We start from the raw sequence: 25,198 nt of genomic DNA on the forward strand, positions 1-25,198 counted from the left end.
ACACATGACTTACATCTTGTCCAGGCGGTATTATATCGAGCATTCACAAGGTTACCACACGTGCAGGGTGCTCCTGAGACAGGTGCGTCAAGGTGTGGGGGATGTCCAGAACAGACATGTGGATCACGGCGTTTCTTCTACTTCTACCCACCATCACTGTGGCGGAATCAGAGAAGGTAATGCAGTATTGTTTAATTATGTATTTAAACCTTGCGTTATAAATAATTACTTATGTTAATTATGTTATGTTCAACCTAATTTCGTCAATATGAACGTTTGTTATTGGTCAATTAAGTCAGGTTACATAAAACATGTCCTAACAACACGATAGAAATAGGATCTTTATGTTTATCACAAGTTTACTGTACTTTTAGTTATTTAGGACACTTCATTACAAACCTATATATTTGTAAATTATTGTTTATGCAAATAATTGTGAAACTTATGCAACGAAAACACAAACTATATATAGGTTCACTAACGTTATCCTAAAAAAACACAGTTTGTTCACAAAGAACTTAATATCTACCTCATGATGTAAAAGGTGGTTGAGTGGGTCACTTTGACAAACAAAATCTGTGCCCAGCTTGTCTAATTGCTGTCTGAGTCCATCTATCCTATCAATAAGTAAAGAAATTGTACCGAGTGTCTGTTTACTTTAAATTGACTTAAATCATACATTTCCCGGAAACATAACCATTAACTGCAAAATGGATTATGAACGGAAAAGATCTATTGTATCCATTAACCCCGTGAAGACCTGGGTCGATACATACCATTGTACCTTGCTAGACTAGATCGGTGCTCATGATGTCAATCACTAGATCGTCAGGTCCTGATTTGCCGTCACTGGGATATTTCAGAGTGCTCCATGAAGCATCACATCAAACTATGAGTTTCTGGATAACGTTCTTTGCACAAAATCACTATTTAGACAAATTGTCACCTTTTACAAATGATGATGCGTCACTGATTAAAGGTCTACATCTGTAGCTGTAGTACTCGGCTAGCACCTGGCATTTCCGTGTCAATGGTTTGTCCTACTTCCCTAACAACTGGTCTCAGGCAACACTAAAGACAAATCTTCAAGCACATACCACTTTGATTGTATAGTTCCCAGAGTACCAAACTAAATACTCCACGTTAAGTCTCGCAAATTTGTTTGTGTTTATTCCATACCACTATTAAGATTATTAGATATGTCTGTCGTAGTCACCGGCACAATGCACTGTCCAAAAAACAAGCGCATAGTAAATGATAAACTAACACGTAGTCTCTGAATATATACCATTTTTATGGAAACAAAATATTCCTTTTGCATTAAAAAGGAGCCCCAGTGAGGAAGGGAGATTCTTGAACCTGAGGAAATCTAGACTTGCTTCATTGAGAACTTTAGCATTGCAGAAAGTGACGAGGTGCAGGGACTGTGAGACAGATTAAGTAGATGATAGGAGTGTTGATGTTTTTAATTCAGGAGACATTTAATACAAATGCAATATTGGATTGACTTATGTTAATCATATGTTCGCTATCTGGTGTCGTGCGCCAGTGTAAATCATAGTAGCTCTATACAGCTATTTCTATAAGACGGCACGAACACGTGCACTGACAATAACTATAAAATGTCAGTCATCGTTTTGTCGTACGTTTGTCGACTTATTGGAAGTAAGTTGGAAAATGCCTAGGCTGGATGCTGCCAGTCGTAATATCACCATGAAGCACAAATCCCAATCTACAGTTGCGCGTCAACGTGCACCACGTCATCGTGTCATGGACATGTTTGAGAAGGGTATCGGGGCAAACAATCAGGAATCGTCTGTGTGACCTGCATTTGTCCGTGAGACGTTGTATTAAGACGTTGGCATCGACGACAACGTATGCGATGGATGAACATCATATAGTCATGGTCTCTGAGAAACTGGTTCAGCGATAAGTCCTCATGTCTTCTCCAAAGCTGAGATGGAAGACAGCGTGTCTACCGACGTCGAAATGAACGTTATGCATCGAACTGTGTTCGCCAGGTCGTCAAATGTGTTGGCGTGATGGTGCGGGGTGTCAATTCCTACACACGCAGATCTGACTGGGTGGTGATTCAGGGTAATCTGACAGTAAATCGATCATTAGATCAACCGATCAACAGATGGAACCGATTCAACATGACAACGATGCACCACATTCAGTGTCACCATTGAATTCCTTGACAATTCAAACGTCAATGTCTTGCCATGGCCTCACAGATCTCCAGACCTGGGTGCCGTTCCAATAACCGATCTTATCTAAGACCAATTTTAGCAAGTTACGCCAATTTTACAATCGTCTTAGCTAAAAGTTACACCCGTTCCACTACCCGATCTTAGGCCGATCGTAGCCGGTCCCGATCTTACGATCCGACCCAAGCTTAGATCGAGACTCTTTCGTGCGAGAGATAGAGGAATGCGAGGCACGAGTTATTTCCCTTTGCATAGTCTCGCAAATGATGGAAGTAGTTTACGAACCAACTGAGTGAGTGAGTGAGTTTAGATTTACGCCGCACTCAGCAATAGTCAAGCTATATCGCGGCGGTCTGTAAATAATCTAGCTAATTAAGATGCATAGCGTTCACTAACATGAGCGTTCATGTTAGTGAACGCCATGTATCTTAGCTATAAATAATCGAGTCTGGACCAGACAATCCAGTGATCAACAGCATGAGGATCGATCTGCGCAGTTGGGAACCGATGACATGTGTCAACCAAGTCAGCGAGCCTGACCACCCGATCCCGTTAGTGGCCTCTTACGACAGGCATGGGTTATTGAAGTTCAATATTCTAATCCGGGCCTTCATGGGTATTTTTCCAACCAAGTGTAAACGTGGAGAGAAAACCTAGAGCAAAATATTAGGGTAGTGAGCACCTTGGTTTCAGGTGCAAGTGTGTGTGAACGCTGCTGGGTATCAGGCATAATATAATAATAATAAATGCATATTTATAGTGCGCCTATTCCACATCCTGGGGCATGCTCAAAGCGCTATGTACAGATAATTTACACGAGAGTATTTACAGCCGAGATTATAAGTAATATACTGAGAACAGGTTTTAAGTCTGGACTTAAAAAATGTCAATTGTGTCAGAGCTTTTATTGTGTGCCTGAACCTTGTATAACAGAATAAACAAGGCGTGACGAGGCATCCTCTATAACGTATTTTCTATAGAATCTGTCAGTGGTCTTGAATAACACGCGGCCTGCCTTTACAATCCCCACCAAATAAGCGCACGTGAAATCAAACATATTTGTATCTTTTTGTTTCAGAACATTGTTCACTTCACGGCTGTCCCTATTCTTAACCATAACGTTGCAATATTGTTGTACAAATGTGTTACACCGACTCGCTCGGTTGTGTTCCCATGACGACAGTGGTCAGACTGGCCTGACATTTGTAAGGCTTCACTATACTGTGTGTTTACAGCACAGAAATATACAAATTCATGTCATGGCTCTTATTTTTCACATAGAATAGGAAAGCCACCATTTTGGTTTCTCTACAATTGATTTTAGCTATCCTAAGTTGGTCATGAGCAACGTAGACTTTGAATCTTAACTTTACGATTGACTTAGGTAAGATTGGTTAGTGGAACGGTATGCCGATCTTAACGTCACGCTAAGATTGGGATTTTAGGGGTTTACGATAAGCATAGGGCTAAGATCGGTTAGTGGAACGGCACCCTGAACCCGACAGAGCATCTGTGGGATGAACTCGAAAGACATGCACGCCACATGCACAACTAGCAAAGTGTTTCAGGAAATATGGAGGAGAATTCCACGCTACAGCTTCGGTCGACTTATTCAGTCTATGCCCAGGAGGTGTACACACAGCAGTGTTCACAGCCGTTAATGATCGGAGCGTCCCCTCCCCTCGTGTCTTGTGACAGGAGATCAGAACTTGAGACTATTGCCATGCCATGCGTTTCTATTTTTAGAAGTGTGTAGTAGGGAATGGCACAGTGTACCACGGCATATATGTCCTAGGATTATGGAAGCTAGCTAGGTTGTATTTACGTCGGCCATCTTATCTCTTCCGTCGTGGAAATGTCCACTTGGTGTCCGCCACCGTCTTGGCCCCAAGCATCTCCACATTGCCATGTGTGTGGATGAGCCTGTTGGGCTACAGCCTCCACATAATACAGCCACAATAATATACTAGGCACATAAAGAAACTGTGCATACAAAAATTTAAAATCTAAATTTATCAAACCTGTGTAGACACATAAGAATTAAACTCAGAGATTAGTGACATGTATCCAACATGCATGCACGTGCCACGTTCTGTGACGTCAGTGGGTTCGTCCTTGAGACGTGCAATACGTTGTTGCACGTGCATTCCGGGAAAGAGAAACAGAGCAAATGAATGCCACACAAAACTGTCACTTTGGAAAGCTCAACCCCTGCCCTTGCGATCGTTCAAAAAATTAAACGGCTATTGAAACGCATAGCATGCCAAGGCTCACGTCTGCACAACGTACGTCATGAGGCCATTGGGATGGTCCGTGGGGGAATGTCTTAACGACAAGTGGCTGCACATTTCCACTGCCACCGGAACACCATTTCTGCACTGGTGAGACACTACCAGAACACAAATTGACGTCATCGATCGGCCACGTTCTGGACGTCCAGGTGTAACAATGACAAGACAGGACAGATGGATAAGGGTGACCCATCTGCGCCACAGGTTTCAGACTGCAGTGATGACAGCCCGAACCATCCCAGGACTTCGCCGTATCCACCCCAACACAGTTCGACAACGTTTACGTCATCACGGGTTTAGACCATACGGCCTATCCTGACACAACTTCATCGACAAGCTGGCCGAATGTGGTGCCGAAATCATGTCCGCAGACCCTTGTTTTGGTGGAGAAATGTTGTTTTTACAGATGAGTCCAGGTTTAACATTTCCCATAGTGATGGACGTCAACGTGCCTATAGACGCGTGGGAGAACGTTATGCACAGGCCTGTGTCTTGGAGAGGAATCGCTTTGGTGGTGGTTCCGTGATGATTTGGGGTGGAATAACAGCACGCCAAAGAACTCCTTTGGTGATTGTTTAGGGCAACTTAACTGGTGTGGGCTACAGGGATCAGATTCTTCGACCTGTGGCAATTCCTTTTCTGCAACGTCATGGCCCTGGGTTAACATTCCAAAAGGACAATGCCCGCCCTCATACAGCAAGGGTTGCTATGGATTTCTTGCAACACCACAACGTTGACTTACTGCCTTGGCCTGCAAATTCACCGGATCTCTCCCCGCTAGAGCATGTTTTCGGACGAGATGGATCGACGTCTACGCCGTCTTCCTCATCCGCCAGATAACGTCCTTGACCTTGCAACAGAACTTGAGAGAATCTGGTGGACACCCCACAAGCCTTTCTTGCACGTTTGATAGGCTCTATGCGTCGTCGATGCACTGCTGTTCTCAATGCCGATGGTGGACATACCCGTTAGTGAGCTTGTGACATGGTCGTTTGACCCCTGTCCCGCTTGTGGACTCGTGACGTCATTGTGATAGACTTTTCAATTGAAATTCTCCCGACTTGTTATGGCCTCATGAGCCCTTCATTAAAGTTTATATGTACCTTTGACATTGTTATCGTACTTATCAACTGGGATATATATTATAGCGTTTCGATCATAGACATAGATATACTAGACATGGATGCACAAGCAATTATAAAAATACTGTAATATGCCTGTCATTTAAACCTATATCTGATATATTTGTGAAATGTGAATTTTTTATTGAGGATGACTCCAGCACCTGCAGACCCATTTCAGATGTTGTTAGTCACCGAATCTTCAAAATCACTGGGTCTACTTTTCAACAGAAATTACGTTCTTTGTCTGTTTCCCTAAATTTACATATATTCAAAGTTAAAGCGTCAGTGTAGTTGTGACAATGCTGCAAATCGACCATTGACCTTCGACCTGACGAGAGAACGCTTTAACCACGAGCGTACCCCATCGTCCCTTTATATTGTTAAACATATATACATTGGAACATTTGTTATACATTCAAGACCCGTGAAGATCCTGGGTAGAATAGGTCTTCAGCAACCCATTCTTGTCATACAAGGCGACTATGCTTGTCGTAAAAGGCGACTAACGGATCGGGTGGTCAGGCTCGCTGACTTGGTTGACACATGTCATCCGTTCCCAATTGCGCAGATCGATGCTCATGCTGTTGATCACTGGATTGTCTTGTCCAGACTCGATTATTTACAGACCGCCGCCATAAAGCTGGAATATTGCTGAGTGTGGCGTAAAACTAAACTCACTCACTCACTTTTATCCATTCAAGATTGATACCAGTTTTGTCCACTTATATCCTTCAGTTTTTGTGTTAGTGATATGATATGTACACGGATGCATATCCACATACAAAACTCGTATACCAAATACGACCAGAATATCTACTTGATCGTTAACTGAATTATGAATACTGACACTTCTGTTTACGATACATGCTATCGAACCTCCTCATTTATCTATTAGTAGGCATGGAACTTACTTTAGTCACTCACGTTCCCTACTTTCTACCCTTTAGTCACCACGTTCCCTACTTTCTACCCTTTAGTCACGTCACCACGTTCCCTACTTTAGTCACCACGTTCCTACTTTACTTTCTCACCACGTTCCCTACCTTTAGTCACCACGTTCCCTACTTTCTACCCTTTAGTCACTTTCTTTAGTACTTTAGTCACTCACGTTCCCTACTTTCTACCCTTTAGTCACTCCCACTTTTACCCCCTACTTTCTACCCTTTAGTCACTCACGTTCCCTACTTTCTACCCTTTAGTCACTCACGTTCCCTACTTTCTACCCTACACATGATTCAAAATAGGTAACTGAAATTTGAGAAACCGTCCATATGGGATAATGTCTGGATTCCGAATGAAGTGAGTGAGTGAGTATGGTTTAACGCCTCTTTTAGCTATATTCCAGCAATATCACGGCGGGGGACACCAGATCCCAATGAAGAACAGGTATACCAAGTATGTGCATGTTCACGCTTTTTCAATATCATTTTACTCCGGAAACCATTATAGCACTGTAATTATTGTTTTTGGATAGTACAGCTAATTATAATTGTGCTGTAATGGTCGGTCAGCAAACTCAGACAATTGTGCAATAAAAGCAGGGACGGTTAACGTTTTATGAATACCAACATACATATCGCTTTTGGTCGATCTTTGTTGCATTAAGGCAAGATGATCAGGTGGAAACTGTCAATACATAGTTTGTTGTGAATTTAAAATGCAAAAAGAGTCAACTTGGATCTATTAAACATAATAGATCTTCGCGGGATGGGAGGTTGCAGAAGTCCAGTTACAATACAACTTAAGGTAGAACAATCTACCGTTGTTGACGTGTATACAAGTGACAAAGGACCACTGAAACACTGGTAAACTAAGTACAAATAATATCCATCTTACAAGTAATCATCATTGATCATCCTATACACAACATGCTAAGTTCTTTTTGACAAGAAAAAAAGCAAATGGTAACGAAAACAGAGTGCCAAATGTTCACCCATTGACCCGATATATGAACCTTTTGAACAGAACACTTGTAGGTCAAGAAAGGCACTCATGTTTATTGTCTGTGCAGCCCATGAAATTGTAGGTGCTCAGTCCTAATGTTCATGTACCTTATGATCTCAGTACCTTATATAGCGTGGTCGGACGTGCTAACAAACCCGATGTTAGTTTTATAGCCGAAACATTGAAATACATGTTAAATTTGAGTCAATATCGTAACACTCCATCTACACATTACCATGTATTTACAAACCTGGTCATACATGATTTCAAGGGTATTAAAATCCATGTCCGACATTCACAGCATTTACGTCTGTTACACATGCTACAAAACACCTATAAGAATGGCCAGATTTATACACTAATAAAACACACGTAAATACAAAGTTGTGTGTTCGTGTATGTTAACACCCCCTTAAAAGCTGACAGTCAGATGATGTCAATTGTTTTTCATATGCCGCTGGATGAGACGTTCATTTCCCAGTGTATGTAACTGTGGGAAATAGTGTCCTTCGTGTTTCTTGACCTTACTTGACGATATCAGTCTTTATCAAACAATGGATAGTGTTCTCGGCAGGATAAAGCCAACGGATATTTTCGGTATCCGTTGGGGTCATATACGGATATCGATGCAAATTAGAGAGGTCATATGCAAATTTCAGGGACTACTTTCACAGTGTAAACAAACATGGCGTCAAACGTCTGCGCACACTCCGGCACAGCGATGACTTAACATAACATCACTGCCACAGGCTAATTTGCATATCACGTGACCGGACTTTTCTCTTTTTTTTAATCAAACGCGCATATTCATAATAAGAAGAGACTGGACTCATGAGAGCTTTTCGGCGCTCTCTTCATAATGTTTTACATTGCTACGTATATATTCTTTCCCAACTGCGACAGTTAGGCCTATGACAGTACATATTTAGATATCAAACTGGCTGAATCGTTTGCTCTCTGTTGGCTTCGATGACAGCACGTGGAGCCGTACAACCTGTGTAAACAAAGGATCGCTTCGCAAATCGAAATAGTGTTACATGTTTTTGGATATTTTCTCAGTGAAACTAAACCATTCTATTAAAGATGTTTAGTTAGATGTGTAGACTCGTCAAAAATAAAAGAGTAAAAGAAATCTGTACATTATATTGAATGGACGGTGCAAGATGTGACGAATCGTCACATTTTTCTGGCCTGTGGCAGAGGTAATTATGCTGGCTTGCCGCATGGAACTCTGGGTAGGAGAGTGACGTCGGCGGTCGTGTCCGGATTGACGGTCGTTGTTACGGTACTGTCAATGCTTTGATCCCAGAAAATTCATGCCTGGTTATGATAGATGGAATAAATTATAAAGCGAAGATAGAAATTCATAGGCTTACGAAGATACCAACATCAGTTCCCCGGCCGAGTCGGACTGTCAGTGTTAGCAAGAGAACGGCATAGGTGCACAATGTCACGCGAACATTAAATCGTATTTTGTTGTTCGAAAGGTTAATTGAAGGTTTCTGAAGTTCCACGCGAGTTTGTTGTTATTTTTCAAACGTAAGCTAAGGTTTGTTGACAACAATACGTGCTTTAGCATAAAGCTTACTGGGAACTAGATGACCTACCGCAGTCAACTGCGTGATCAGGAGAAAATTTATGTCACCGGGCTTGTGACGTAGTGTATTTCTCCGCACATATTTGTGACGTCATATACATTCCACAAAGTTTAGTTTCATGATTTGTAGCGTTTCAAATAGCATTTTTTTAAATTATAAAGCAAAAATGACATTGTATGATAAATAGGTTATCACACTCTCGTGTAGTTTTGATGGTTAATATCCTGCATTAGGAATAACACTATGTATTTAGCTCGCCAAGGCTCGCTAAATACAATGATTATTCCTAATGCAGGATATTAACCATCCCAAAACACACTCGCGCGATAACCTATATTTCTTTTTGTCCAGTTCTACAGTTAGATAGATTATCTTTCGTATATATGCCATCAAATGCATTATAGATCGAAGAGTTCAAGTTTCTGCATGTGATAACGGACATACGGTACCGCTTCGCAAAGACATTGGTCACAGGTGGAATCTCCAACACAGCAGACAGCTCCACCGAAGTCGCTGTTGATGTGAAGCTGCCAAACTCGGCATTCATCAGCGGCTTCTTCTTGTGAGTACAGGCGTATTGAGTACAGGCGTATTTAGTCCTTAAATAGATACAGAAACGGAGTGAGTGAGCTTAGTTTTTCGCCACACTCAGCAATTCTTAAGAAGTTGTGCAATATTGACTCCTTAAATTGAACGTTATCATCGCGACATGCTTTAATACTTTTGGGGGGTTCACGTTACAGATCATTTGATCAGTAACCTCCCAGTTGAAATGTGCATTACAGTTTCATGTCGAATGGAGGTGAATTTTGTAGTGTTCTGGTGATAGACGAGTGTTTAGATCAATAGAAAATACGTAGTGATCCTACAAAGGCATGTCTTTTTGATTCAGTAAATCCAATGGTCTGCAGTACAACAGCTCAATCCTCGAAAAGGAAACAGCGGAAAAGCAGTATAAAACATCAACAGCACAGGGCAAAGCTGCCGGACACGTGAGCAAGAGGTACGTCATGTTCCATCTTCATACGTCATGGCTAAATGTACAGCTCATTTGGTGTATAATGGTATGGAGGTATTCACAGGTTTGACGAACGTAGGTCATGTTCCATCTTCATACCCCATGGTTTAAATTTACAGCACATATGATGTATAATGGTATGGAGGTATTCACAGTTTTGACAAACGTACGTCATGTTCCATCTTCATACCTCATGGTTTAAATGGCTTATTTGGTGTATGATGGTATGGAGATACTCATAGGTTTGTCAAACGCACGTCATGTTCCGTCTTCAAACGTCATAGTTACATGTGCAGTACACATGGTACATATCATGACTTGGTGACACTTGAGGAACAGTCAGTGGTCCTTCCTGTTATCAACCACCGACATATGTCATAATACATCTTCACAGGTACACTCAAAGAAGTTTCCAGTCATCTACTATAAAACGTTCTTTTGAGATATTTGATAGAATGATAAGCACTATATGCAAGTATACGCACACAGTATGATTCATGGTTAAACGAAATGCCAGGTACACGAGAACTATTTGACATCATTACAGTTATCTGAGAGGACACACAGAGCCCACGCTTTTTCTCCTTGATGAACTTACAGCAATGTCATGATCACTAAGGTTTGAAACAGTGACTGTCATTTTGACTCATCACGTTTGCAAATAACTGCACCAAAGACAAGGTATGCAAATTGACATACGTCAAAAATACATCTGTTTTGAAATTCAGTGTCCATGAGACGAACAAGTTCAGGTTAATCGTCAATGTTCCTGGGAAAGCCTACCTAACCTTCAACCTGACGTATGAGGAGGTGTTACAACGACGTGACGGTGTCTACACACACTCCATCTACATCGACCCTGGTCAGCCTGTTCCGGACATGAAGATCGACGTCGCTATACAGGACACACGTGACATCACAACACTCAAAGTCCCGCCAATATCTGGCAACAGCATAACGGATGTAGACATCACGGGTAGGAACTCATTTTTAAACTAGAAAATACTTTTGAGAAACTCATTGAACAGATTTTTGAAAGCAAGCAAAATGCTTTGTTGATATCCCAGATGCGAATCATTTCTGTAGCACATCCTCCAGACATACATGTATTTTACACTGTGCCTGAGGAGACATTGACTGATATATGGTGTATATGTGTTGTTGATACTAGAAAACAACAACATGGCTGTCATACAGAGACCCACCCCCAACTCAGCCTACATTCGCTTCCACCCGACCCTGGAACAGCAGTTGACTCGGTGGGCAGAAGGAATCTCTGGGGTCTTCTCGGTGATGTATGATGTGGACAGGGGCTTTGATGCTGGCGATCTCCTGGTGAGCTTGGTAGCCATTGATGCATATAATATGGGAATATGGGTGTCTGCAATAATCAAGGAACGGCTTCAACATAGCTTACGTTATATATGATACAGAGAATCTACATTTTCAGCACCTGCCCTTATCCATTGGCCCGTAGTTTATATGTTTATTTGCAACACACTTAAGACACTAAACCAGGGTTGTTTGTTATTTTGTTTGAGATATGTGTATCATACATGGATTTCTGTGTGTTTCATCTAGGTCTCGAATGGCTATTTCATTCACTTTTTTGCTCCCGCCGTTCCTAACCCCATCCCCAAAGACATCCTGTTTATCCTGGACACGAGCACATCTATGTACAACGGGAAGATGGACCAACTCAAGGCCGCCATGAAGGTCATCCTCAGAGATCTCAGAGCAGACGACAAGTTTAACATCATCTCATTCAGCTCTCGAGTCCGATACTGGCAGTCGGACATGGCGGAAGCAAAAGATGCCGAACTTGCTGTCAAGCATATTGATTCACTCAAATCTGCAGGCTGTAAGTTGTGCATATGCTATTCAAACTAGTCTGATTTACAGAAGTCATTATATCTCATATATTTCATAAATTTATATTCCTGTGAACAGTACTTGATATCCCCACCTATGACTTGTCCCTCCAAGTGCATGTGTACATGAATCTAACAATGTTACAAGAATTAATCTGACTATTGTATTTCATGGGGCAGGGCTTGTTCGTAAACCCTCTCCAAGCATATAGGAGGACTGAATGTGAACTGAGTTTGTAACTGTTTAATCATGTTCAGGGACGAATATCAAGGAGTCTCTTGTATCCGGCCTGGAATATCTGAGCGAAAGACAGAGGTCATCTGAGGGAGCTCTCATTATATTTCTTACTGATGGAAGAGCAACTTTAGGAGAGCATGCACCCAACACCATCTTGCAGGTACAGCTGATGTGAAGGGAAGTGGATGATAGCACTCTACACATGGGAAGAACTTGCATGACTGCAAATGTTTCTGAAATGAATATTTAGAACATTTTAACACAGTTTCCCGAACACAGACAAGGCATATTTTCTCATTACTGGTGTTAAACTTAACGAGTAGATTTTATTGTTTTATGATCTGTCATAACTGCTGTGGATCAGTTTTCACTTTTCAGTGTCTAAAATATTAAGAAAAACCAATATGTACCATCCTCGATAATCTCCAGGGTATACGTTACGATCACTCTCCACTATACCCTGGATGCATCCACGGCTTGGCCCCATAATTATAACAGTTCATTCGTTTGCATGTTATGTAATGCCGCAATCAGCAATATCCCAGTTAAATGACGGCGGTCGGAAAATAAATAAGCCTGGAGCAGATAATCCAGTGATAGACATGATCAGCATTGATCCATGCACTTGAGATACAATGACATGCATCAAACAAGTCAGCGACATTTACCACCCGTTCTAGCTGGTCGCCTCTAAAGACAAGCATGGGTTGAATATTTGAATTGCCATATTCTTTAAGATATATTGATGTTGGTTCGATGATTTGCTGTTTTTCATTTAAAAATTGCCATGATTTTCGGATCAAAATCATCTGTAATTTGACCATTTTAGCACATACCCTGTTCCTGAAACCAAACTACCACAGTATCCTTCCAGAATGTGAGATCAGCCAACAAGAAGGACATCCCTTTGTACACGCTGGCGTTTGGCAAGGATGCCGACTGGGATCTCGTCAAGAAGCTGGCGCTCCAGAACTTTGGCATTACGAGAAGGATCTACACAGATGGTGATCCAGCCAGGCAGATTCAGAGCTTCTACCACCAGGTGTCCTCAGTCATGCTTCACGGTGTCACTTTCCGGTACAGTGACGCCATTACCACCGGAACACAACGGAACTTTACAAATTTCTTTGAAGGATCAGAGCTTATTGTAACTGGCGTCCTTGAATCTCCAACATACTCACTGACAACAAACATAACAGGAACGTCTGTCAGTGGGCCTGTAAACCTGAAACTCTCTAGCCCAAACGTGGATCTGAAGTCGCAGTTTGAGGCCCTAACACCCTTGTATGACGACTCCAATATGGAGGGTATGCTCCGGAGAATGTATGTATACCTGTACATCCGGGACCTCCTGGCACAGAGGGTTGGCGAGATGGACAGGAACAGAAGAGAAGTCCTGAAACAGGAAGTTCTTAAATTGTCTCTGGAGGTGAATTTGAATATTATAGACGAATCAGATTCGTATTTGTAACACATTAATCGTTAAAGCTAGCATATCGAGGACCGTCGCATTGAATCAACGTCATACCTTAACAAAGGGATAAACAATCAGTTAGCAATGTTTTCTGTTTCTGTGTCTATTTCCTACATGCAGGTACATACATGTATGTAAGAAAGGTATTTTGTACACGGACAAACATTGGTATAATCTACAGTCTGTATATCTGAGTTGTGCCTTATATTGGCCCCAATGTGCATCTTATTTCTGTTTGACAGTATCGGTTCGTGACAACTCTGACGTCGTTAGTTGTAAGTCAGGGTCATCCATACCCGCGAACAACTTTGCCTGATCTCGTCTTGGATGAAGATCTGTACTCTTTCAAGGAAGTCGTGTTACCCACCCCTGAACCAAGTAGGTAGAAGTAGGAGAAGCAGGTAGTGAAACATGAATCATATTTTCACAAACAACTGTTAAATAACATGAAAACATTATCTGTATTATGATGTTTTAATACCCCCAACCAATATTTGTTAACGGCACTGATTGAATACGACAGTTCGTTGTTTCGCGGGCCTACTGCTGGTCAGTATATATCGACGTTATATACACACATCACTCTTCAGTCCATGTTGCTAGAACGTACATTTTTCCATCAATAAGCTATATCTGTTCTTGTAGGTGTGAGATTCAACTCATCTCGGTTATTTAAGTTGATCCAATATATTGTCCGATGTGATACCTACATTGTGGTATGTTTGTTGATTACTCGGTTATTTAAGTTGATCCAATATATTGTCCGATGTGATACCTACATTGTGGTATGTTTGTTGATTACTCGGTTATTTAAGTTGATCCAATATATTGTCCGATGTGATACTTACATTGTGGTATGTTTGTTGATTACTCGGTTATTTAAGTTGATCCAATATATTGTCCGATGTGATACCTACATTGTGGTATGTTTGTTGATTACTCGGTTATTTAAGTTGATCCAATATATTGTCCGATGTGATACCTACATTGTGGTATGTTTGTTGATTACTCGGTTATTTAAGTTGATCCAATATATTGTCCGATGTGATACCTACATTGTGGTATGTTTGTTGATTCTTGGTTATGACGAGATTGTTACAATGACATTTGATGAAATTATTCACATTTGTGAAATAAACCTGATGGAAACACAAACTTTAAATATTCAATTTTCTAGAGAGATACTACAGCTACTACAGGCCCAAGTACAACCGCAGAGGTGGAGGTAGGTCTACTGGTTTTCTTAAATACCTTCTGACGAGAGAGCTGCAGTTGATGCGTGACTGCTTCGATATGCTTGATGAAATCTGTAATAAGAAACTGACAACAAGAACTGTTCAGTGTTCCGTTAATGACTGACACTAACCGTGTGCTACACCGGGTTCAGGCTCAGCTAAACTGCTGAGGGAGACAACTCTCTGCTATGGCGACTGAAAACCCACCAGTTAATCTCTTTATCCCATGTGGTTGTGTTGACACCGGTTCAACCATCATGTTCCATTCACAGGCACAGTTACGTTCACATTATCTACATATTGTTCATGTGAGACATCGAGATATCCATGCATAGTTTCATTCCAAGAACCTTCTTCGGATTTGCATCAGACTTATTTCTTCACCTAATCTGTTTAATCACGAAAACAGAATTTGAAGCAATGGTATCTGCACATGGAAATAATCATATTAGTGTGATTCGCAAACTAGAATAGTCGAAATTATTGTATGATTAATCACAATAATCATGATGAAACAATGTGAAATCTATTACTGTGAAATCGGACTTCGATTAGTTAAATATAGACCGCCAACGCAGGGTAATAATCAGTTTCGACAGTCCGACAAAACAGATTTCATAGGGCGTAAAACAGCCGTGAACAATGGTATGAGGAAAACATAGAAAGGCAGTGCTGACCCTGAGATGCCAATGAAAGGAGAGGTCATGTCCCGCCCCATCTGTAGCTTCTTCACCTCACCTCACTTGTACATAAAGGACGTGTTGTATTGCCTTTAGCATCATTGAAGTACCGCGTCGTCATGTGCACGAATTAGAACTAGTGTTCTGCTCCCTGATAATGTACCATGAGGCCACCAGCATACATCATTAATATTACCAGGCAACACCTCCCTGATAATGTACCATGAGGCAACCCAGCATAAATCATTAATATTGATTAAGACAGCTTTTCGGTCTGTTAGGACGACCTTTAGTGCTAGGTGTGCTAAAGGTGCTGTCAGGCCTCGATTTGGGGAGGAATTAGCTATAGGGAGCAAGCCTTGAAACCTTGAAACAAGAAAGGAGGCAGAGCTGTGAGATCCTGAGTTTATTCAAGCAAGTGTCCTTGCATGACATTCAATATACATCAGTTCATACATAATAATGACTTACAATAATAGAAATAGTAATCAATGATATCCTAATACAGTTCATATCTAAGTCAGGTAATACAAGCAATGTGTGGTACAACAGGGTATGTACGGTAACTGCTTACATAAACATAATACAAATAATACAACATTTCCTTGAGTAACTACGGTACTGATAAATAACATGACCTGACGGATAAATTAATCATTAACAACAACAATTGCAAGGAACAAGTACTGAGTGGAGCGCCCAACAGTTTAATTACAGCATGTAGTGCCTAGTTCATTAACTGTTGTGCGGATTTATGACTATTACGTTATGTCGCGCCTAATGCGTTAACTATGGTACCGATTTATGACAATTACGATATGTAGTGCTTATTGCGTTAACTACGGTAGGAATTTATGATTATTACGGTATGTTGCGCTTAATGTATTGACTACGGTAGGAATTTACGACTATTACGGTATGTCGCGCTTAATGCATAACTACGGTAACTATTTATGACTAGTGTAAGTACATTTCCGTTATCAGCATATATGCCTTGAGCAAATACGGTAAACGGCGCGAAGTGCTCAGATTTGACATATACCATTTAACTCCGGTATTGACTGTACGCGTTCTAACTCGAATGTTAACATTTATTTTCTGAATACAATAATTTCAGTAGATACGGTAAGTGATATTAGAGAGATATAAAAGTGTTGTAAATACGGAGACAGAAGGCCTAGTTTAAGTTAGAGTACTACTACTTAAGCTTGTTTTTTTCATGAATTATTTTGGTTATTACGGTAAGTGTATTTCGACGGTGGGGTTGCTATTGGCAACGTGCAATTTCGTCATATACGGAGTTAAGCCATGACCTAGAATATATGTAATGGTGTAGTGCTACATTTTTGTGCGTTACAAAACAAGACAGTAACTTAGTTCAATGAATATGTAATAATGTACTAGGACGGCGCTGTTGTCATTGGCTACGCGTATTTTTTTAAATAAATACGAAATGAAGACTGTACTTGCAAACTACACTGATTTGAATGTATATTTTCTGGTAATATGAAGAGTACACAATACCATTTTCTACTGATTACGGTAATGTTATTCGCGTATAAACTGTTCTGTACGGTATACAACTGCACGCGGAACGGAACGTTTAATACATCATTATTCAAATTCCTATAGTGTTGGTGAAATATCAAAACACAAATGTTGGCTGTTATGCCTATCATGTGAGCGTGTTTCTGAGGTAAATCTACACGAATATCATTTGATCGGCGTACTATAGTAAAATACATAAAACTTCGTCTTTGCTGGAAATGATTGTATAAACTCTCGGAACTGTTTGTGACTAAGCTACTAGAATCTAGGCTACTGAACGAGAATCTAACCTGCATATACAGATCTAACACGCAAACATGAATGAAACTAGACAACGACTGGGAATACACACATGTGTGTCGAAACATAGAAAAGAAATATTCGTTTGTACATGAAAAACATAAACTTGAGGAGCCCACGACGCAATGTGCATAAATAAATATCCCTGGATAGTGCTTAAGAATTATCGGTTATCTAGAACTAGCATTTATAATGATAGGTATTTAAAGTGCTACAATATCGTAGGAATGTTTCAAACCTAACTCTAACATTTTCTAGACGATAATTACAAAGAAATAACAAGTGAAACATAAACAAGAATAAAGTTTAAATGTTTCTTGCCTTGAAACAAGAAAGGAGGCAGAGCTGTGAGATCCAGGGTTTATTCAAGCAAGTGTGCCTGAGATCGAAGAACCCAGGATTTTATACCCCACAGCTCTGCTCGTTTGTCATTATCAAGTTTCTATAACGTTGAAGTTTCCATATGCGTTATCTACCCTATGCTGACAAAGTATACTACACAAGGTAGGTGGTAAGAAGATGATTACCTAACAAGGTTTGATTTTATTTATGGTGTAGCCACGGTCAGCTTGCGCCAGCTGCTTAACAAAATATCTGTCAGCGCTTGACCATGGCATTTACGACAGGACAAAGAGGATAGCATGATGGTAATCTCGATCTTGTTCAACAAAAGTTGATTTTCGATTACGACTAAGTTGGTGGTAGACATGCTCCTACTGGGATGGGACTACTTATCTGTGCTTCACCAAGAGATGTACCCGAGAAGAAAGGCCGGAGCCGACACAGCTCAATAACTTCATTTTTGATTAATTAGTTTGCTAATTGCCTTTTACTGCGCTTGCCATGCGGGCCTATAAACAAGATACACTATGCACTGCGACTTGCACGTATACGGATTTTCTTTGTTATGAATAATTTTTGAAAAATATATAAATGTATGAAGAAATATATGCACTGTAATAATACCCCTATGCGTCGTGGAGCTTTTGTCCCCAAAAGCTTTTACAAAAACAGGAAAGGGTTACAAATACCGAGGTGTACAATGAGAATCAAAGAGGTGCGCATGATAGCGTTTGACAAACGTATACACAATGATCAAAACAAAAAATAGGATGGACATAGGGTTGGTACGTTTAAAAAAATTATGGTACAAGGACTGAAACACAATTATTTGACCTGAAATACAAATACACACTGCAGTAGAAGAAATCAGGGACAATTTAAAAAGATGGACAAGTCAAAAGGAACCTGAAAAGGGTGAAAAGATACATAGTATATAATTGAGACAGGTTGAATGATGAGGGAGTTTTTAGCGTTCCCTAACAATTTGCCCTTTAAAAGACCTTTAAAAGACCATGCCAGTTGGTTCCAAAACTTGAAAATACCCATGGTGGACTAGTAAAATATATGCGGTAAACGGTTGCTAAAAGAGTTTGTGTAATTTGCGGGAAGTGAGATAGGAGACCGAGATTGATCTGGGGATGTTGAGTGAACGGTCGGTCAGTTTATTGGTGACATGGAAATCAGGCCCCTGGAGTGTGAGAGTGTGAAAGAAATATCGTGAGAGTTGAAGATTTTCTTTGACATAAGGCGGTTGGGTGTGCAAGTAGGAAAGACACGGTGTGAGCGAAAAGAAATAGGCAATAGTGACATACTAAGGACCAGAAGTGAGTTCTAGGAGTAGACAATTGTTATGTAGAGAATGTTGCATGTAAAAGACAAAGATGAGAATTGCTGGCAAAAGAACAGTCGGGACAGGAAGGACAGATATCAGCAGTTACGAAAGGATGGTGACTCCCCATGATGGGACCTAAGACAAAACAAGAAACCAAGGGACAAGTCAGATGGGATGACCATAATGCAGGAAAGTTGTGGCCACAACATTTCACAGCATAGCACTTATAAAACACAAGGCAATATGATTACCTGTAAGGGTTGGTCAGAGCTCATCTGCCTTGACCGAAGATGTCATGTCGTCAGGAGGAATACCATGGAAGGTCATGACCTATGATTTTGCAAAATATCTGGGTTTCCGTTTTCGTCTGTGACCTGATCGGGTTCTGTAAGTGTGGTAATCACTTATCATTTCAGGACTAAGGTTAGAGGCGGGTTCCCAGGTACGCTGTGGGTAACCTTCCCATTCAATTAAGTAATGGGTTTCTCCTGATCGCTTTTTGGCTTTGTGAATGCGTTTTACCGCATACAGTTGATCATCTTGTTGGGAAGATGATGGGTGTGTGTTGTCTGGTTCATTATCTGGTTCTTGGCTTGACATGTGCTGTGTTGTGATAGGATTGTCTGGCTGTGAGGATGTTGACGGAGTTGGAGCAGCTGTTTGTGAGCCTTGTCTATGTGCATTGTCAGGCTGGGAGGATGTTGACTGAGTAGGTGTTGCCAGATGCTGGGTGGGTTGTGACACTTGCATACGAGGGGTGGGAGGTGTATAAGGCTTGAGTCTGTTGGCATGTATGAATGATTTATGTTCCTTGTTTGTGCTTGTATTCATGAGCTTGTGTGGTTTAGACCAATGCGAATGATTCTGTAAGGCCCTGTCCATTTCTTTGATAGTTTGGGTGAAAGGCCAGTTTTGACTGTGGGATCAGTCATTAGAACCTGATCGCCAACAGAGTAGGAAGGTTCCCTGGCTCTGATACCCTGAAGACCTTTGCTTTTGTCCTGTGCAGCAGACATGTTGTCCTTTGCAAGTGATTTAGCCACACTGAGGTTTGTTAAGAGATCTTGCAGATGACCCTGTGCATCATTGCCAAGAGTAGATTTGGGTAGCAAGGTAGTGTCAAAAGGGAGATTCAGTCCTTCCCAAACAGAAGGTAGTGTGGCGAATACCCAGTTGATTGACAAGGTACATTGCGCATGGCCATCATTACACTTGGAATGAGTTTGGCCCAGTTGGTTTGATCAGGGTCAGCATATGTTCGGAGAGCTTGTTCTATTACACTATTCCTCCTCTCACACATGCCATTGGTTTGGGGGTACCATGCAACGCCTCTCTGATGATGGACCATGAGGCCACAAGCATAAATCATTAATATTACTATGCAACACCTCCCTGATAATTTAACTTTGAGCCACCATTGAGACACATGTTATCGTTTCCCAATTGCGCAGATCGATGCTCATGCTGTTGATCATCAGGTTGTCTGGTCAAGATTTGATTGTTTACTGACCGCCGCCATATAGCTGGAATATAGCTGGAGTTCGTCGATAAACAACAAACAAACAAACAATCCGCATATACTTCCAGGTGGTTGGGATCCTCACTTCATGGTGTTCCTGGAAGGACTCACGTACCCCATCTGTTTTGAGGTGCAAGGAGAAGAGAAGGAGATCTACCAACTGATGCATGACCCACAGACAGGTACGTGGGTTGAACTGGACCATCACCGTTCAGTCAGCAAGGAGTAGTTTTACATGACACTGTATTTGAATTGAAAAGGAAATATATATTATAAATAGTTGGCCATTAAACGATGTTCTTTCATGTTCATCTTTTATTGATAAATGTTTGTTGCATGTCTCCCTTAAAAAAACAGCTATTCAAAAATTTTCACTCTATCTAAGATCTTTCCCAGTGGTCTTTCTTTAAGTGAAAATATCAACAATGAGTAAAAGCAACTCTACGATAAACACGCTATATTTCAGATTTGACAGTAAATGCACGGATAGGCAAAGGTAAGATGCTCAATCTACAGGGCGAGTATGTAACGTACATGGTGGAGGTTGCGGTTCTATTCAATGACCTTCACCTTCTGCTAACCTGTAGCAACATCACCCTGGAGGAGGACAGCTATTCCTGGGACAATGACTTTAACAAAACCGTCCCTGGAGTTCGGCTCTTCACAAAGCAAGACACAGGGCGCATCACCAAACTATCTGTGGTTTTTGACAGTGGGTTGCAGATCGACATCGTGAGACATTTACACCAGGCCTCAAACACTTTAGGGCGAGACTTCCTTAACATCGAGCTTGGAAATGAACAACTTCTGTCTGAAGAGTCAGACGGCATCATTGGTGAGTCACAATTGTGTTTCGTAATATATTTTGACAGAGAATACGGCCTATAGAATTAGAATGTTTCCAGACTTTTATCTACGATATACCACATTAGAATAATATTTGTCCCACTGACCCATGTTTCAAAAAAGAAGCCACTACCGTTTGATTTGCTTGATATCAGTTGAAACGATGAGTTAGATTCCTTCTTCACGTCACTGAAAATAATAAATATCGTAATCCACTGACATATGTCTTTAATTTGACATTTTGTGTTTCTCCTCCACTGTCTATGAGCTATATCAAATTACCGCTCACATGAAATGTACATGCATGGTATCAAAGTCTTCTGTGTGGAGGCACTGCTGGCCACAAATGCACGTTGATGAACACGCATGAAGTCGCAATGCAGAGTCATGTCTGTTGGGTACACTATCCGCCGGTTTAAATCGCATCGCGGTGGGATTATGGGTTGTACCTCCATCACTGTCGGTACTTCTCCCACATTGAGCTGCATCACTTCCGGTACATCTCCTAAATTAAGTTGCATCACTTCCGGTACATCTCCCACATTAAGCTGCATCACTTCCAGTACTTCTCCTACATTAAGCTGCATCACTTCCGGTACATCTCCTACATTAAGCTGCATCACTTCCGGTACATCTCCTACATTAAGCTGCATCACTTCCGGTACATCTCCTACATTAAGCTGCATCACTTCCGGTACATTTCCTACATTAAGCTGCATCACTTCCGGTACATCTCCTACATTAAGCTGCATCACTTCCAGTACATCTCCCACATTAAACTGGATCACTACTGGCACATCTCCCACATTAAGCTGCATCACTACTGGTACATCTCCCACATTAAGCTGCATCACTACTGGTACATCTCCAACATTAAGCTGCATCACTTCCGGTACTTCTCCCACATTAAGCTGAATCACTACTGGTACATCTCCCACATTAAGCTGCATCACTACTGGTACATCTCCCACATTAAGCTGCATCACTATTGGTATTTCTCTCACTTTAAGATGCATCACTTCAAATACATCTCCTATATTAAGCTGCATCACTTCCGGTACATCTCCTTCATTAAGCTGCATCACTTCCGGTACATCTCCCACATTAAGCTGCATCACTTCCAGTACATCTCCCACATTAAGCTGCATCACTTCCAGTACATCTCCCACATTAAACTGGATCACTACTGGCACATCTTCCACATTAAGCTGCATCACTACTGGTACATCTCCCACATTAAGCTGCATCACTTGTACATCACCTACATTGCTGTAGTACATCTCCCACATTAAAGATCACTATCACATCTCCGGCACATCATCCCACATTCCCACATTAAGCTGCATCACTCACATCTCCACATTAAGTACATCACTTCCAGTACTTCCCACATTAAACTGGATCACTACTGGCACATCTCCCACATTAAGCTGCATCACTACTGGTACATCTCCCACATTAAGCTGCATCACTTCCAGTACATCACCTACATTAAGCTGCATCACTTCCAGTACATCTCCCACATTAAGCTGCATCACTTCCGGTACATCTCGGGACTACATTAAGCTGCATCACTACTGGTACATCTCCCACATTAAGCTGCATCACTATTGGTATTTCTCTCACTTTAAGATGCATCAATTCCGGTACATCTCCCACATTGCGTGCATCACTTCCAGTACATCTCCTACATTAAGCTGCATCACTTCCGGTACATCTCCCACATTAAGCTGCATCACTTCCGGTACATCTCCCACATTAAGCTGCATCACTCCTGGTACATCTCCCACATTAAGCTGCATCACTACTGGTACATCTCCCACATTAAGCTGCATCACTATTGGTATTTCTCTCACTTTAAGCTGCACCACTACTGGCACATCTCCCACGTTAAGCTGCATCACTTCCAGTACATCTCTTACATTAAGCTGCATCACTTCCGGTACATCTCCCACATTAAGCTGCATCACTTCCGGTACATCTCCCACATTAAGCTGCATCACTCCTGGTACATCTCCCACATTAAGCTGCATCACTACTGGTACATCTCCCACATTAAGCTGCATCATTATTGGTATTTCTCTCACTTTAAGCTGCACCACTACTGGCACATCTCCCACGTTAAGCTGCATCACTTCCAGTACATCTCCCACATTAAGCTGCATCACTTCCGGTACATCTCTCACTTTAAGCTGCACCACTACTGGCGCATCTCCCACACTAAGCTGCATCACTACTGGTACTTCTCCCACATTAAGCTGCATCACTACTGGTACATCTCCCACATTAAGCTGCATCACTTCCGGTACATCTCCCACATTAAGCTGCATCACTTCCGGTACATCTCTCACTTTAAGCTGCATCACTACTGGCACATCTCCCACACTATGCTGCATCACTACTGGTACTTCTCCCACATTAAGATGCATCACTACCGGTACATCTCCCACATTAAGTTACATCACTACTGGTACATCTCCCAAATTAAGCTCATTCGCCGTGGTATAGCTCGAATGCTGTTCTAAGTGGCCGTAAACACAACTCACTCGCTCTTATTAACGGTTGTTTTTTATTTCTCCACAGGGCAATTCATCCACAAGAAAATCCGGCTTCACAAAATCACCTTCTGGAAAGGACATCTGGTGGGGCACCTGCGGAGTCGGTCTGTCCATGGACGCCATGAAGGGAAGGGATACATCAAACACAGACGGGACCCCGTGTGGAACGAAACTGTCTCCTGCTGGTGGCTGGGCGAGAAGGGCAAGGAACTGTTTAACGCCCCTCCGGAGTACTACGTCGTTGACGACATGTATCGGACAACGTTGTATTGAATAGATGTTTGTCCACTGTATTGTCAATACGGACGTTAGTAACACTTATAGACATGTCATTGCTTGTTTCTTTACTCCCCTCATGATTAATCTAAACATATTATACCTCTCAGCTATTTGTCCAGTGTATCGACAATATACAAGTTGTTGCATGTTCCTTGCCAAGTATCCTGATTACTCAAACAATTTACGCCTGTGCCCTAACCGCATACAACATAGTCGACGTGATTATCCCGGATGACCCAAGCTGCTAGAGGATTAATGGTCATATATCCCACCTGGTACCCATTCACTACTGGGTGAACAGAGGCAAGCTCACTTGCTTAGGTTGAGACCACATGTCACGTGTGCATCGTTGTGGGGCAGGTCTGAAGTCCTTGCAATCCCCAGGAGTAAACTGTCAAATGCAGTCACACATCCAAGGACCATCTTCAACTGATTTGTTACCTGGGCTTTATCCAGAAGACCACTGACGAAATCAAAATACACGGTATTGAATAAACGTTGAATTCGGATACCAGGTCTTGGTCGCCAAATGACGATAACTCTCAGTAGGGGGACTACAGTTTTGAAATGTACTCACATGTAATATATATATAATGTAATATTAATATTTATCCATTTTGTACGATTATTAATAAACCACTAAAGTGAGCCACTTTTCGTTCGTTATATTCTAAGGGTCCAGAACTAAATAAGCAGAATTTGTAGACAAGAGGAAAAGGTTTCAGTTAATGTCACACGATGGCATTTTAATCTTCCTATGTGAGATGTTTAAAGCATGGGTGAACGCGGG

General features: G+C 41.4%; 1 protein-coding gene across 1 annotated transcript; it reads left to right on the plus strand.

Moving 5' to 3' along the window:
* Positions 1 to 25,057, plus strand: LOC124273500 (inter-alpha-trypsin inhibitor heavy chain H2-like). The gene is made up of 13 exons (XM_046708768.1): positions 1 to 176; positions 9,572 to 9,729; positions 10,060 to 10,170; positions 10,914 to 11,161; positions 11,357 to 11,520; positions 11,767 to 12,046; positions 12,315 to 12,454; positions 13,169 to 13,723; positions 14,011 to 14,146; positions 14,946 to 14,993; positions 20,794 to 20,907; positions 21,192 to 21,560; positions 24,155 to 25,057. Exons 1-13 carry the CDS (start codon positions 102 to 104, stop codon positions 24,400 to 24,402), a joined length of 2,646 nt encoding a protein of 881 aa, XP_046564724.1. The 5' UTR covers positions 1 to 101; the 3' UTR covers positions 24,403 to 25,057.
* The last annotated feature ends 141 nt before the right edge of the window (positions 25,058 to 25,198 follow it).

The sequence above is a fragment of the Haliotis rubra genome, unplaced genomic scaffold (genome assembly GCF_003918875.1).
Source record: "Haliotis rubra isolate DU_JTF1 unplaced genomic scaffold, ASM391887v1 Scf1034, whole genome shotgun sequence".
Lineage (NCBI taxonomy): Eukaryota > Metazoa > Mollusca > Gastropoda > Lepetellida > Haliotidae > Haliotis > Haliotis rubra.

Coding starts and splice junctions, on each gene's coding strand:
- LOC124273500 (XM_046708768.1), top strand. CDS start 102: ATGTCCAGAACAGACATGTGGATCACGGCGTTTCTTCTACTTCTACCC. Junction 11,162..11,356: donor AACGGATGTAGACATCACGG/GTAGGAACTCAT, acceptor TGTTGATACTAG/AAAACAACAACATGGCTGTC. Junction 20,908..21,191: donor GATGCATGACCCACAGACAG/GTACGTGGGTTG, acceptor GCTATATTTCAG/ATTTGACAGTAAATGCACGG.